Below are 17,811 nucleotides of genomic sequence, written 5' to 3'. Positions count from 1 at the left end.
TGTGTTAGTGTATGTGTGGGTGTTTGTTTGCTTGTTTGTTTTTACCTCTTATTTAGGATTGACCCATAGCATTGGCCTATTTTTTGGATGGAATTTGGTTACAATGCCCATGTAGTGACCGAGTTGTGCCGCACAAAAACGTGGTTACCAAGCGACACTTGTTACCTTGCAACGGCATATTTGGATCCACGTACTATATATATTCGTCTACCGGCAAGTCGATTTGTTAATCTACATACAGATTTGTAATTGTAAGTACCATGTGACATGTACAATCAGCGCACGCAATCTTGTGATGGAATTATTACGTCTAAGTCGAACTAAAGAAGCCGTACTTTCAGAAGATTTTCCAATTATTTTGATATTGATTAAGGTTTGTGGTAATAATACCTGCTAAAGTTGTAGTGTCGATGATTTAAGATAACATATTTAACCACAATATAACCAGTAACTAGTATGAAATGAGGGTTGAAGTGTCATTGTAGCAATTTCTATCTAATTATTATCACTATGAAATGTTCTACTCTCACTTAAGACATAAAGCAATATTAATCTTATGTATTCCATCTTCTTTTAGGGGTGCATCACATCCTAGATCATTTCTGAATTTGAAATTTAGTGACGTAATTGTTGTCAGCATATCCAGCATATGTATATAATTATAATGACATGATAACACTTCGATCATGTTCCCTCCATTCATGTGACGATAACGTGGCTTTCAAAGTTCATACAAGGTCGCATAACTAATATATGAACATTTTGTGAAAGCCAAAGTCAAATAATAGCCCTGCTAAAATGACTTTTCCGAAGACGCGACAGTGGAGGAAAGAAACAACCTCCATTTTGACAAATACTTCGTTATTTTATGAGACTCACGTGTGGTTATATAGGTCGAAGTACAAAGGTAGATACACGATTTTCTGTTAGCTTAATTTCTGTTGTGCATGATAAATACAGATTTTTTTGGTAAGTTGAAAGATTATTGGAAAGCTTCCTGACGTTTTATTTGTATGTATTGAACAGTGACGCTGCTGACAATCGTTTCGTTGTTCTCTACATGACTTTTCTTCTTTGTGCGGGTAAAGGTATATAACTTGGTGAAAGCGGATGGTTGCATCATATCAGACTATGCACCTGTTAAATTTTCCAGTCTTTTCCCGGTTTTTATGCTGGCCATATGAGTGATTGTTGTGGCGATTCCTGTGAGACATTATTTTTATAAACGTAATCCGATATGTTGCGATTCTCGAATTTGTCTTTTATTTTTATTTGAACTTGGCACGTTCTGATTCTAGCTTATGGGCAGTGCCATTATAGGATCATCAAATTGCTTTGTACTGAGACTGCCAACATATACGCAATCTGTTCATTTTGCCTCAGACTCACCCATCTAATCGCAACGGCTTGAAAGTAAATCAATGTCGGGAATGTCATGCATTTGTTTTTGCGTATCTGTTGACCGACTTAATTAGTTGATTATTAGCGAATTGCTGTGTTATGTCTGTCATCGTTTAGGCCTATTTGAAGTTTTGGACGGAACTTGGCTCAGTGATTTGGAACTAATTACGAGATATCCGTCGCGATTCTGACAGTTGGTATCCATAGTTATTAATGTAGTGAACGATTAATCAAAAGATATGACGTATTCAGTGCTTAGTGTGATTGGCTTTATGATTGAAGGTTACGCCCTAGAGTCTGTTTACTGCTTTGTAATTGGTTAGAGTTGTGAAAATGAATGAAGAGAGTTTGAGTTGGTCTTGGGGAGCACAGCACGATAGACGCAGTAGAGAGAGTGCAGTCCTGGAGAGTCGAGTCGAGTCCTGGAGAGCCTTGGGGCGAGTGTTGACGCAGTCTAAGAGAGTCTTGGGTCAGCCTCGCGTTAGTCTTGGGGACTTTTCCCCAGGGCGCTGTGTCTTATAGAGTGCTCGATTGACCGACTAAGACGAGAGCTGAAACGTATTTCGTTGTGTGTGTCTTATTTGACTGTAAAGTATAAGTGACTTCCCCGATCCCGTACCTCAAGGGGACGAGATAGAGAGACGAGACGAGATTCCCCTCCTGACAAGTGTGGAGAACCCCCGGAGAGAAGATTTTCCCCCTGATAGGAAGAACAATTTTTAATCTCATTTCAGTAAATATATATATATATTGTGCAGTTCAGTGACGACGGAGAGATTGACTTTTGTACGTAGAACTTGCTTTTGCACCAAACAAATATTTTTCTGTTTCAAAAAAACTTATGGCAATGCTGGCTCAAAATAATAAATACCCCAGCTTGTATCAGGGAGAAATTCAACATAACAGTATATTTACATATAACTATCACAGTAATCATAGAAACATCTTGTGGCTCCATTTCACATTTCACGAATGATGACATGTGACAACATATAATCTAATATATTAGTCAAATCTCTTGTCAGATACCATTATTATGACACTGGTTGTCTTAAGTTTTTTATATGTGATCATGTCAACAATATCGATTTATTGTTAACTGTAACTCATTTACTTAATACAGGTTCAAAACATCAAATTCAGCAAACAAATTGTTCGAAATGTCCTGGTGTGAATCGGAGTTGCCCGATGATGACGTCGAGTCAGTTATGTCAGTAACATCTTCAGGTATCTATATGTTCTATAAATACTTGGCTACAAATCAGATAAACACCTTAACTTCCTTGTTTGCATAGTATACGTTTGCATTCGATTATGTTTTAGTTTTGTCGGGAATCGGAAGAGATGCAACACGAAGAGTATTTGTTCTCTCTGCCAATGAGACGAATTCAAGCCTGATACAAGATCGTATAATTTCCCCATTGAAAAAAGCTGGAATTCCCTGTTTATATGACCGCAATAGTTTTCCTCTCGGGTTTACTTTGGAAAAAATTCACACAAGCTGCATCACACGACACCCAGTTACTATTCTTCCAATAACGAAAAGGTTTAATGAAGAGTTCAGCGACAATTACATTGAAAAGGTGTTTCCTATCGACTATCATATCCGTCATCTGGTAGTATGCATACTCCTTGAATCAGGATGCAAAATACCGACCAGATTTGAGTCATTGACGCAGTTGGACTTCAGTGGAGCACAGAGTGACAAAGATGCCAATAAACAGGAACATAGAATGGTTAAAGCGGTGAAGAGAAAACTTGAGCGAACGAAAAGAAAAGACAAAAAAGGTGAGTGGCTGTGAAGGTTCAATTCAGCCTGTAGGGCTACTCCCATAGTTAATTTTTGAAAATCCAGGCCAATTTTATTGTCCAATAACGCCCTCAACGTCAATTGTTTTGGGTCAAGTTTTCAACTGGCCGTGGAGCACTCCCACCCACGACTAAAGTACCCCGGGTTATATAACACTTTCATTTTTTGAATTAAAATATTTTTTGTTGAATTAAAACATATCTTATCTCATTATATTTAATTTGCTTCTTTGTATCAATAGATCCAAATGAAGATCTGTGTAGCCGTTCAGAAACGTTATCTCTAATGTCAGACAATACATTAGTGGAGAATCAGGTTGACACTGGTTTGCGTATCGAACAGGAAGGCAGTGAAAGTTCAGTCGAATTTGTTGCAATAAATGATTTAAACAATCCACGGCAACAATCGACAGGGGTACATGTCAGATATGACAAGATTCAAGAGTCAGGTTAGTTACTACATCGTTTTTATATATATTTAATATCTAACGTTATATTTTAGGATGCGAAGAAAGAGTGGTTAAAGTGATATTGACAAATTTGTCCAACCGGAGGGAGCATTTTTTTTGTAAAAGGCTGCACTGAAACAAATATTTTGTCCCAGTCTCTAATGACAACATTTACAATGTTCTTCATTCTCCATCAGTTATTTCATCACACTTAGGCATTGTAGGTATTTTATTCCACTTTTAGTCACATTTATGGTGTTTTTAAGTATAAACCAGCTTCAAGCGAATAACCGACATTTCAGAAGCAGTCGTATCAACAGATGACCCTCGCGCGCAAACAAAACAAAAACAACACGCTACACTACCGCCACTGACCTAATTAAAAAGTAATACAACACACGTCATTTCCGGGTGAATAAACAATGTATTATAACCCATATTAATGTGTAATACATAAGGAGTCGTAAAATTAGTTTGAGGAAATAAAGAGACGTACCAAACGTCGTTACACGACGTCAACACATCCTGGAGTGCCGCCAGAAATTCAAATTAGTCAGTGCTAGCCAATTACACAGTGTGGCAGGGCTACGAAATGACCGGCCGATACATTTGTGTTTATCGATGATTATCTCCGGGTTAAAAGTATTTATATAGAAAATAACTCGTTGTTTGACCTGTTCAACAAATTACAGGTGATCAACCGAGACACTCGGACAAACCTTATATGGGAATCAGCCATTTTACGATCTATCATAAAGTCTTGGCAATCTCAGAAGCCTGCAATGACGTCTTGGATAGATTAGAATTTAATAATCAACCGCCAAATGCTTGAATATGATTGGCTGATAGAGCTAATTAGGCACATTTGTTATGTATTGCACATGACATGCAGTGTGTGGTTTACTCAATGACATATCTTATTGAACGCTTCATGTATCAATTATCTTTATAGATCACAAACTGGAACAGCGTGACTTTGGTATAAAGTACGAGGAAGGAATCTCTGCATTTCATGCATTCTACACAGATATGCATGGGTGGAAGAATGACATAGAAGAATATATCATGCAGAAAGTTATACCTAATGCTCCGGTTGAGAAGTTGGCAGAGTTGCTGTGTTTTCAGAACACACGACTGGAGATTGCCGTCCTGGAAGCTATAAGAAATAGAATAATCACACATTTGGTCCCAAATATATTCAGTAAGAAGTTGATACACTCCACCAATTCTTCTCTTATTAGTGTTGAATCAACATTACGTCTATCATTCCGTGAGATAGAGGACTATAATGTTACATGTGAAAAAATACTGACATACCAACTCATACTTTCTGCACTTGTAAACGCACGCTTGTTGGGTGTTCTTTCAAAAGAACTTCTCCCTGGCGATTCACTCACTCCAATAATAACACTACTCAATTTGAAACAACACGCTATTTCTCCGCATGCTGCAGTATGGACAACACAGGCGAGAATTACCCTAGAATGCAATGTATACTACATTACTAATGCGTTACAGAGAATAAAAGAGGACGTAGGAAGCTGGAAGAAAGTCAAGACATCTATTACAAAATCAACTTTAACCTCGATGAGGAAGGTGACATCTACATCTACATATTTGGACAAACTCTCATACAACTTGGAACGAATGAATGAATCGAGTGGGGGAAAGAGAACTGCTGAGAAAATATTACAAACCGATAAATTTGCAGTATTGGCCGCAACTGATTTTTTAGCTTGTAAGGTAAGAAAAAGTGATGCATTTGTCTCATTGCGAATAATAACATCTAAAAATAAACGAACTTGAAAACCATCATAGTATATATTTGATATTACTGTTAATACAATATAGTATTTATGTCTATCATTGAATTTTAGATCATGAACCAAGATAAGTTGGACGACAATCTTAATTATCTAAGACTCCTTGGATACCTAATGTACGGGATGAACCTGCACCGCACGTCAAGAGAAAGTACCCTTGTATTTCAATTGTCTATTCTAGTAAAGTTATTGGAGAGTTCAAAAGACGAAGGTAAGATATTTATTTATTAGTCCCCGTTCGGACGAAGTCCGAAAACGGGGACTTATAATTCGGTCTCCGTCCGTCTGTGTGTCCGTGTGTCCGTGCGTCTGTCCGGAGTCATATCTCAGAATCCCTTGGACCGATTCTGTTCATTCTTTGCATGTGCCTAGTACCTTATGTGGGATATATGCACATGCAGTGGTTTAGCGATCCGATTCAAAATGGCCGACTGGCAGCCATCTTATTTTTTGAAAATGTCGTATTTTGGACATGCTTTGTCAGTTTTCATTCAAATTTAGTACATAGATCATACATGTTAGGATACATGTCCCCGACCGTCCGTGAGTTCCTGAGTTTGTCTGTCCGATCGTCTGTGTGTCCGTCTGTCCGTGTGTCAGTCTATCCAACGTCATATTTCAGAATCCTGAGGACCGATTCCGTTCATTCTTTGCATGTGCCTAGTACCTTATGTGGGACATATGCACATGCAGTGGTTTAGCGATTCAATTCAAAATGGCCGAATGGCAGCCATCTTGTTTTTTGAAAATGTTGTATTTTGGACATGCTTTGTCAGTTGTCATTCAAACTTGGTACATAGATTATACATGTTAGGATACATGTCCATGACGATTTATTTTGCAATTGGATCAAAGATGGTCGACTGGCAGGCATCTTGTTTTTGTTTTTTTATGCAGTATCTTGGACGTGCTCTGTCAGTTTTCATTCAAATTTGGCACATACATGTACTTTATACATGTTAGGATGCATGTCCATGACAATTCGTTTCAAAATCTGGTCAAGGATGGCCGATTGACAGCCATCTGACTTTTTGGCCTTACTACTATATTTCCACAATTTATGTACCATTTTCATTCGTATTTGGCACACACATCATACATATCAGTGTGTTTCATAATCAGATCAAAGATGGCTGAATAACAACTGTTTTTATTTTGGCCATATTACTATGACACGAAACACGTGTTTTGATGTAAATAAACAATCTGTTGTATACGCCACTTGGAACTTAAGTTTCTAGGACATGCTCGCGACAACCCCTTCGCTTTAATATGACGAGCACAAAGAGAACTTAACGGGGACTGTGTCATTTTCAATGACTTGTTTATTTATTTATTTATTTATTTATTTATTTATTTATTTATTTATTTATTTATTTATTTATTTATTTATTTATTTAATTAATTAATTAATTAATTAATTAATTAATTAATTAATTAATTAATTAATTAATTAATTAATTAATTAATTTATTTATTTATTTATTTATTTATTTATTTATTTATTTATTTATTTTATTTGTTCGTTCGTTTGTTTGTTTGTTTGTTTGTTCGTTTATTTATTCATTTAATTTATTTATTTATTTATTTATTTATTTATTTATTTATTTATTTATTTATTTATTTATTTATTTATTTATTTTGCAGCATTCTGTGTCAACATTATTGAAGGTGCTAAAGACACTCAGGACATGAAGTGCATTGGTATCCACCAAGTATTAGAACATCTTAAATCTACACCAAACGATCAAGTGCGACAATTCCATAGCAGCATGTTTGGTCAGTTAATCTACCATCCTTTACGATGTGTGAATAAATTAGCCCAAAAAAGGACGGTCCTGAAACGAAGCATTGGGGATGAAGCGATAAAACCCAAGGACAATCCATTCTCTGTGTCTTTCCAACAGCTTCAAGAAATAAACCAGAGGCTTATTCTCCGAGAATGTGGAGATATAAGCTTGACGAGTAAGGATTCGGTCGCGCCATCAGAGCAAGATATAAGTGCAAACACACGATGGGCGTGGAACGGCCACCTTTTTGGTAGTATGGTAACTGTGAGTGTCCCAAGTACCTTGGAAGAGATATTAGGAAATGATGAAGATATGAAGTACCAAAGCTATGAAGAAATGCCCTCCGTAATGTTTCTATCAGAAATGTCATTGCTGCATAAGCTACAGAAACATGACAACATAATCGACCTGTACGGATTTTGTCGTCATCCACTCCCTATTTTCACAATAACTGAACATCTTGAAAACAATCTTCTTGAGTATCTTACAGAACGTACGACGCGAGATAAGTTCATGTCACTTTATGAATTGGTACATGATATCTGCATTCCTGTGATATCAGCCGTACAGTACTGTCACACAAATGAGATCGTCCTCAGAGATGTGATTGCCAAGAATTTCAGAATTGAGATAGGTCAAAACAAGTCGATAAGAGTAAAATACTGTGATCTCAAGTTGGCCAAAGAGCTACAAAAAAATGATGGGAAATATGGTTCGGTTAATCCCTATTTTACCATTTTGGGAGACAAGTCTGAAATGGTGGATGACACAAATTGCTATTTAGGTATTTGATTTATGATAATCTAAATAGTATTAATGTATAGAGTTGTGGTAATCTGTTCTAATCAGAAAACTCTTTACGGACATATAGTCTTCAATGGCACTTATTAGGTTGATGACATAGATACTAATACTAATAATGTATGTTTGTCGTCACAAACTGCATAGGAACATTTCAGTTTTGTACGAATTCAGTATTAATATTATCTATATTTTTCATATAGTATTATACATACATAAACTGTATACATAAATATCCTGTTTCATAACTCATAGGTACTGAGAATGACAACATTGCCAAACGATGGAGTGCTCCAGAGTCGTTTGTTGAGCCCTACGTGTTTTCCAAAAAATCTGATGCATGGATGCTGTCATGTACATTATACGAGATTTTAACTCACGGATGTCAGCCTTACACCGAGTTATATGGTACGACGTCTGATGACATAATGCTGCAGGTATGGCTTACTTTATTGATTACATATTATACAGGTGGAATCGTGGAATTAAGGCAAAACATAGGTGGGTGATGAACTATCGTTGAGAGTAACAGTTATACCTTAATAAAATTTGAAGATTTGTCTTCCTGAGTGTCAGTACAGTAAGCAATTGTTTTATCACCTCGAATTCATGGAGTTTACTTTTCTAGTTTGAGTGGTGATTTTGTAATTATGTACACCACTCTGTGATGCATAACAGACTCTACAATGATAGACAAGCTGATAATAAATATTTTCGGCTCCATTAGTGCCAAGAATATTATGTGTTGTGTATGGTTGCTTCATCTATTTTCACGCACCTGTCTACAATTCACTTTGCGCGATCTGCCATTTATATTGCATTTGATTTTCCATGTGACCAACGTGCGAACCTATGGTTTTGCGAACGCGATCCGATCAGTTATTTGCGCCATAAATGTAAAATTGTTACCAAAAATGTTTTTCCTGTATTTGTATTCAAATTTGTTCATTGCATTGGTTGTCTTATTCCGCTGTCCAACTAAAACTCTTTTCTAATTCACATTTAGGTTATGCGAGGTCTTCGTCTCAAACAACCTGCCTGCATACCAACAACAATATTTGACATTCTTCTTCATGGTCAAGTTGTGATACCAGCTAAACGACTTTCCGTTGATACACTATATGATAAAGTTGTTGCTCATTCAACAAATCTACCCCAACCCGGTAGGTAATGTAGATGTCTCAATACCACTAATCTATTCCCATAGACGACAATCTTGAAGTTTGATTTAATAGTATGTTTAAAATGATTCACCACGCATGATATGTCTATGAATATAAGCTTAAATAAATTTCAATCTGTAGATGAGTCATCATAACTATTGTATTGCAAATCAGTACCAGTTTTTTTTACTATTATTATTCTGTTACTTACTTTGTCAGATCCAAGAGACATAAAGAAAATACACTTCCCACCGCAAAGGGATCGTAGCCAAGGAATGGAACCAGAGAGGGTAAACATCCATGATCTTCAGTCATGCCCTTCGATGTGTCTTTTAATATGTGTTCATATTCAGTACCAAGGGTAGCTTCTGTTGTGAAACCAGTGCAAATGAATTTAAATATATCAACTGCTTACAAAATAAATGTTATATTTCAGGGCATTCCTAAACAGCCATACAACTACTATTATTCATCGGATTCTTATTGTATGGGCGTAAGTAACATAAGTCATCCACACAAACTATGCATTTCAATAAGATTAACATACTTTTTAACACACATAAAATGATGCCACCGTTTTACAATTTAAATTTCAGAATCATTTTCCATGCAGATTAGAAGACATCACAGCAACAGATGTACAGATGAAAAGGGCCGAAACTGCTGGGGCGTTTGGTTATGTATGTCAATAATTTATTAATGATCTAATTAAAGTATAATATCACAGGGGTGGTGACGTGGCCATTAATCATGTATTCAATATTCATTTATTGTAGGTTACACTGGAGGAGAAACTTGACACAAGGTTATTTCCACATGGCAGATCGAGATTAGAAATAAATAAACTTAGAAGTCTATCACATCAGAATATAGGGCGCGTTTTATCATGCGTTCTACAGGAAGATGTCACTATACAAGTATAAACATATTTTCAAAATGTTATTGCTTATATACCATTAAGCTTGAATGCGTGACTTGTGTGTTTAATCAACTTCATTATTTGTTCTTTCTGCAGGTATCAGAGTATTATGATACAAAGACAACTCTACTTAACGTAGCTTTACACAAACAATGCACTGATAAATTAATTGACTACCTGATGCAGGTGGCATCCGGAATGGCTTACCTTCACGAAAATTATTTGATACATTGTGACCTAAGGGCTGCACATATATACATTTCTCAAAATGATCAGGTAATTATCAACTTTGTTTTATTCACCGGTGGTCAATTTATGTTAGATACAGCAAAATATGTTGGAGTGTCTGAATGTATGTTGGTCAGACCATAATTCATCACGTTTCTTTATATTGTTGTTAGCCATTCAATTGAAGGTTTCGTGCCTATATCCCTAGTTATTATTTTTGAAATTTTGTTTTACCTATATTTTATTCAGTATGATATGATACACTCAGTTACGTGTTGTTTACGTTCGATTAGGTGTACGCTGACAGAGTACACTGACCTCAATTGTCGCTTGGCCTTGTCCCGTACATGTTTTAATTCGGTATTGACTGACTAATGAGTTTTATTGCATGACACTCTTTTACATACACTTACAATTTGTATACCAGGCAAAAGTTGGCAGACTCGGTCGTGCATGTCTTCTGGAAGTTGGGTTATATGATCTATGTGTGCAAGACAGTGTGAAAATAAGGCAAATGCTGAAGGATCAAATACGTTGGTAGGTGGAATCACGTTAACGTTTATTTGTGAAAATGTCCAGAAACGAACGTGACATACTAGAATTAGACTGTACACGTACACACAGTAGTATGGTAAAATTAAAATATTTTGATTATTGGTAATGTTCAAGGCCAGTGAATAATTAGTTCATGTGAGTATAGCATTCATAATGTGTAGGCAGGTAATTTGGCTTAGCATGCAGTCATCTTCAAATCTATTTTCACTGTGAAACTTGTTAGCTGTATACAGTTATCATCATCCCCTTGAATGGTTAGAGATTGCTACAGTATTGTCGCACATCAGCAGAACTGTTCAGCCCTAAATATACGAACAACCACTAACATAGACTGGATGGAAGAATCATGAGTTTATATATCTTCCTTTGACCACAAACCTTCTATACTCTCTGATCATCGGTATATTGATGTATGTCATTTAGATCACTTGTTTTGTTTGATTCACTCTCTTGTGAACTGTGGTGCTAACATCTTGAAACATTTTTTCTTAATGTAATGGAGGGAACAGATTAATTACTGGTCTCAAGTTACTAGGTTCCGGCGAGTGGAGTATAGTATAACAAGTTTTGTGCCCATGAAATTTAGAGTATACATGTTTTTTTTCTTCTATCAAGGCCAATTATGTGATTGTACTGTCATGATCCATCGGCATTGGATAGTATTATATTTGAATTGTCAGTGGAGGAGGAGTACAATGAGATATTGTTGACACTCCCAAGAGCACAGCTAACATTATTAGGAAAATCTAGCATAATCAGATTTTCTACTCCTAGTTGTGGTGAGATGAATTTTCAACACACAATGACAAAAACTCAGCTCCAGTCTCGTCTCTGCGACTGTACTGTCCCACTAAAAAAGGAATCTTCTATGAGCACACATTCCATGGCAATTGACGACACTGGAGTGTTGAACCATTTGATAGACCACTAAATGAAGTGTTCAACGGAGTGTCCAATGCTAAGCTTGATGCACTATTATTTTCTGAAGATGTGGATGCTGCGTTTGTGACCTCCTAGCACAGGAAGTTTTAGAATTCTCAAATAAAAAACAGCTAGTGCAGGGTTTAAAAATGTCACAATCATGTTGATCTGACGTGATATTACTAGTTCGATAATTGTTGTCAAAAGCCACATATTTCACAGTACCAAAATCATCAGAATTATATTAAAGACCAGAGCTAACTAATTTTAGTATATTCCAGTGTAGCATCTCGAAAGCAGTGTCACTTGGTGCTTTTCTGGATGTCCTGATTCACCTTAAGAACCTCCAATACCCAAACGTCACGACCAGGTGTGTTGGCCCTCAGGTATCAAAATTATTGATTGGCAAGTTTGTGAAGGAAGCTTGTTTACCCTGTGTGGGGAACCAATAATATACCTGTATGCCTCATACCCCTCGATTCCATCACTTATGCGGGGGATATATGTCATATGTCATAAATATATGTCATGGTTAAACCAGGAGGTGTATGCCATCCCATCATTTCTTCTGATCAACAAATGATCATTATATATTATTTATTCAATGTAGGTCTCCTATTGAAGTTGTTTGTGGAAATATCTTCTCCCAAGCAAGTGATATATTTATGTTTGCACAGTTGTGTTGGGAGGTGTTCAATGCCTGTGATGCAAACAAAAGTTTTGGACCTAACATGTTAGTGCCATTCCCTCATTCAGCTGACAGCGAGGTAAGTACAAATACTACAAACGATATTCCTTCATCCTTGCAGATGCCTTTATTTTGCAAGAACTCATATATTGTAAATTGATGTTCATGTCTCAATTACATTCGTATGAAATAACGTGCATAAAAATGTGGGCGAGTCAATGATGCAAAAATGTTATATATCTGCCAGATTCAAAGTTTGCTTACCCAACGAAAACATCAACTCCAACCTCCAAGTTGTCCAGAGTGGATATATAAATTGATGAAAATGTGTTGGTTAGATGAAAGATCAAGAAGACCAAGCTTCGAGCTAATTGGGCAGTGCTTGCAAAATAGGTAATTCGATCAGATATTCATACAGTATGGTGTCAAGTTACTATTATAATAGAGCTTCAGTGTTATTATACATATGTATATTCATTGTATCTGCAAGGAAAGGATTCTTTCAATTATATGGCTTTTTGCAGGCACTGCTATTGATTGTTCCCCGTTTTGATTTGTCTGTTGTAATGTTATTGTTATGTGTACTGTTATATTACATGTTGTTGGTCACAGGGGTATACAGAGTATTGTGGCATATGTATGTGTTAATTTATGTATATTTAGTCCAAGGTCTTTGTAATTGGCGGAATATGTTCACAGCTTACTGCTCTTTCTTCTTCCGCTGTTTTTCAGCATCATTTGTCATTGTCATTTGTAAACGCAGCTGAATTATATTTTGCACAACTTGCTGTGCTCCTGATGTGGACTGAAGAACCTAATTTTAAATGTTGACTAGCCAACTAGTTCGGCAGCCATAAATTGGATTAAAATTAAAGGCGATCAGTTTGAATCTTTTCTGAGGGTCTTAGCATTCTGAATTTGTCAAAGCATTATTGATATATAGGCTATCTATTTTAAAATCGAGTGACTTTTGCCAACATATAGAATATTATGACTTACGGCGAGAAACTATTGAAAGTGTAACAACAGAGTACAAACATGCTTATTTAGTTTGGAAATAACGTCCAGGCATCACAACCTAACATTAAAGGGCCATAGTCATTGCGCAGCGCCTTATTCGATGTGGAACTTATTCGATAAGTTCACAATGTATGTCAAATAATGTTTCTTTCCTTGAAATATAATAAAACGCCACCACAAAATATGTCTGTGTTATCATCCCATATTATTCTGTAATGTAATTATAGGTGCCTGGACCCAATAGATACTCATGAAGACAATGATTCTGAGGCTACAGTTTATGGGGCACTACAAAGGGAGGATGAATATATATTTGGGTACTTTACAGAAGGCACAACTAAACACCAGGAAGATAATGACTATACCTACTACACAGATACTCCATTTGTCAGATCAAACACCTATGCTGTACAAGATAGGGGGGAATATACAGAAGAGAATGTATATGAATCATGCGACGTGTACGATCATGCCCAAACAGAACCAAAGAAAAACATAATTTCAGCGCCACTTCCTTTACCACCACTGCCCACATCACAGGCTATTACTGAGAATATATACGATCTACCGACACCCGGGGATGAGTACATTTATGAAGAACCATACAACATACCACGAATGCCACCGATTCTGAGTGATTTTCATTCTACAAATCAGAAAGCACCACCTCCTATTGTTCCACCACTACCAGTGCTTAAATCACAGATTAGTAAACCTCAGCCACCACAGTCAGGTGAAGAACGTGGGGATAAATGCATGCCTGATGAATTACCTGCAGATGTGTACTATTCACTGGACGACATTGAGTACATTACCTATGACCCATGCGATATACCACCAATTCCACGTGGTTCTCCTGTACAGCATCCTACAACACAGGAAGGAATTGCGACCCAGTTTAAAACAAAACCCTTAGTTCAGCCAAAGGACGAGACCTGATGACCCGTTTCCACAACATAAATAGTTTTGATTGAAATGTATGTAGTTTGTGAAATTTAATTCAGTATAATTCAATGTATATTTTGTTTCCTTCATCCTGACGCCTTTATTCCTATAGCTGATTAAAAAATTCTAATTTTGTTGGAGTGCTAGTCGAATGCGTTTTTGACTAAGAAGAAGCGTGTATGTGATTGTTTGTTGTGTCTTATCATGCATTAGAACTATATGTTATTTGTAAACAGTGAATGTTGTGAAATAGTAATGTTTGACATTGCATCATCCCTTGATTTGTATAGTTATATACCAATGGATTCCTAACATATCACATGCACAAGGTTTCCTTCAGATTTGCAACTTTTAGTATGCAATTATTTTCTTAACAACATGATTAATATGTTCTGCCATAGCATGTTTTAGAACTGGTATTTTGTTGTAATATTAGAAGAAATCGTTTATGTGTAGTGATTGCATTTTTTTCAACTTTGATAAATTATTGTAAATCCACTAAATGTTAGTGCTACATAAAATTGAGAGATGTGAATATTCTTGGTTTTAAAATGTAATGCTTTTACTCGGAATAATTGAAGATGTTAACTTGTAATGAACTACTAGACTTGAAACACTTCTCTGTAAACATTCAAAATATATTCACAGCCGAGACACATTTACATAGACTGAGTGTACAAATTTCAGCCAGAATTACTTTTAGTTTTGTTGGAATCGTGAGTTTAGTCATTGATCTGGCAATTAGCTTGTCATGTGACGCTTACATAAATAAATGACTACCTATTATGTTCCTTTATATCCATGTTTTCGAATAATATTTGAAGGTTTTGAATAAGATATCAGACAAAAAATGTTTCTAAAGTGTTAAAACATCCTTAATCATAATATGATTTACATTTTATTTAGCAAGGGGTAATAACTTCAATATAGTTATTATTTGATTCTGAATTAATTTAGTTTATCTTCCACTATCTGGTTAGCTTCAGCTTATCCTCCATCTTCAATACATTGCTGTTTTTGAGTTTTGTTTTAGTTTGAAACATTGAGTAGTACACGTGTTGGTGGAACAGACACAATCTTTCTAACTTCTTATACTACTTTCTAAAATATGGTAAGATTCGATAGAACGAAAATGTGGTTCCGTTCTCTAGTCCCAAAATATGAGTCTATTCTATACCACAAAAATAAGGATTAAGTTGATCATGAATATTATCTACATATTAGATATTGTTTACATCGTATTATGGTCTTAAACATCAACTTCAATAATTATAAAGAAATTTCACATCAATCAACACATTTTTTTTTAAATATGTTTTAGTTTAAACTAGTGTTTTTGGTATCAATGTTTTCTTTAATCAGATAAACAGCAAGACTGTAATGTGTTCTTAATAACTTCTTTAGGATTGCTTGTTTCAATATTCACTTAATTTTCACGTTTTTTGGTCTAAATAATTATATATACATGCTTTTTTTTCATCAGTGAATTTCACATTATCAATAAGTTTTAAATCACACTTTTCAGCACAATACGATGCTTCTTGTTTAATAATAATACAATAACTTAGAGTTATTATATTATTGTGCATATTCAGATTGACAGTAATGTTCTATAATGTAGTCATGTGATTATTTGAACATTCCATATTTCATGCATAAACGTCGTTGACACAAATTTAAGATGAAAGCCATATTATTATACTATTTATTTCTCTACAAAGCTTTTATGATGTTTTTTTCTGAAATTGGAAGCCTCCGGTGTCACGTGTATGTATCATGCATGATTTCGTATTTATATAGATCCAAAATAGCAGCCATAAATGCGTAATTGGAGCTTTAACTATGTCTCAGTCGTGCATATAGTGAAATCCACTGCGTAATGGTAAAAAAACATAACTATTAGCATAAATTATATTAATGGTCAGCATTGTACTGTTGATTTATTATCATAAACATTGATATATATAACGGGCAATTTTATTATGAACCATAGTTGACAGGTTATCACATTGAGCAATACAATAACATATATTTTGCTTTATTAGAGCCAGTATATTTTGTTCGTTCTTGTTTATTTTGGAATTACAGTTTACGTATATTCTAATTCATCTGTTTTACATGTATTTAATATCAGATAAGTCTACAATGCTGGTCATTAATATATTATATGCGAGTAATTATAATTATTTAAAAATATAGGTTGCTAATACGCAATTATGGTCGCCATTTTGAATCCAAATACATAAACAATCATACAGAAATTGTACATACTAATAAAATAGGAACCTTCCAGTGGCTATTCTAACTTGTAATAAAATAAGATTTTCGAAGAAAAATACAAATAGTATAATACTATAGCGGCTATTTTGAATTAATGCAAATAAAGTGTGCATGCAAATATAGAATGTTAAAATGATTGTTCGAAGAAATATTTCAGTACCTTTTAAACAGCATTGTTGCTTTTTAAATCACTAAAACATATTGATTAATTTTTGAGATATGCCGCTCTATCTATATATTATAATATCTATATAATATATATTAGCAGATCACGAAAGCGGTGTTATCTATAATCGTCTATATTAATTTTGTGTGTGCTAATTCTGTTTATTATTGAATAAGTTTTGAAATATTCAGGTGTTTATTTCAGTATAAATAAATAAAAATAAATGGGGTTGATGTATCTGCATTCTTCATTCCTGTCACAATATTGTCTACATCGTCAAGTTTTGATGAAATAATATGATTATGTTACTCAAAAATATCATGTACAGATGCAGATTCATTGGCCTGAGTGATTTTACATACTCAATATACTCAAAATGTTAAATATGATTTCCTGTCGTAGCTATAATAAAAGTGGACTACAGCTTTTGTTTATTTTATTTCTCTGTATCAATTCCAAATAATGGCAAATGATGGCATAGTAGTTTAGCATGGACTATATGTACGACCATGATGGCGCTGTTCATATTGGGATGCGATGACGTCATACGGCGATGGATGACGTCACAATGGGAATTCGAGCATAAATTAGCATAAATGAGCGACCATGGCCGTGAAGGGGTTAATTTTAATGAGGATGACGTCACAATAGGGTAATGTGAATAAATTTGCATACATAAAATAAATTTGAATACGAGGTCGTAACAAGGTCAACGTGAATACATTTGCATAAATTACCTTCAATGTTTTTAAATGGATTTTTTAATTATTTTTTAATTGGACGAGCATGGACGTCACGAAAGATTTTTCAGCATGTTCCGTAGAGGGCGCTCTCTCGCACACACACACACACA

General features: G+C 35.2%; 1 protein-coding gene across 1 annotated transcript; it reads left to right on the top strand.

Moving 5' to 3' along the window:
- The first annotated feature begins 897 nt into the window (after positions 1-897).
- On the top strand, positions 898-17,392 carry LOC102806943 (uncharacterized). The gene is made up of 18 exons (XM_085503409.1): positions 898-969; positions 2,525-2,628; positions 2,725-3,189; positions 3,453-3,659; positions 4,612-5,402; positions 5,537-5,693; positions 7,130-8,056; positions 8,329-8,510; positions 9,080-9,236; positions 9,456-9,526; positions 9,673-9,729; positions 9,833-9,916; positions 10,013-10,153; positions 10,252-10,431; positions 10,811-10,920; positions 12,470-12,626; positions 12,795-12,940; positions 13,795-17,392. The coding sequence occupies exons 2-18, from the start codon at positions 2,562-2,564 to the stop codon at positions 14,504-14,506; spliced, it is 4,611 nt and encodes a 1,536-aa protein (XP_085359535.1). The 5' UTR covers positions 898-969; positions 2,525-2,561; the 3' UTR covers positions 14,507-17,392.
- The last annotated feature ends 419 nt before the right edge of the window (positions 17,393-17,811 follow it).

The sequence above is a fragment of the Saccoglossus kowalevskii genome, chromosome 9, assembly GCF_978046115.1.
Source record: "Saccoglossus kowalevskii chromosome 9, keSacKowa6.1, whole genome shotgun sequence".
In the NCBI taxonomy this organism is placed as follows: domain Eukaryota; kingdom Metazoa; phylum Hemichordata; class Enteropneusta; family Harrimaniidae; genus Saccoglossus; species Saccoglossus kowalevskii.
This window is presented reverse-complemented; position numbering and strand designations above follow the sequence as displayed.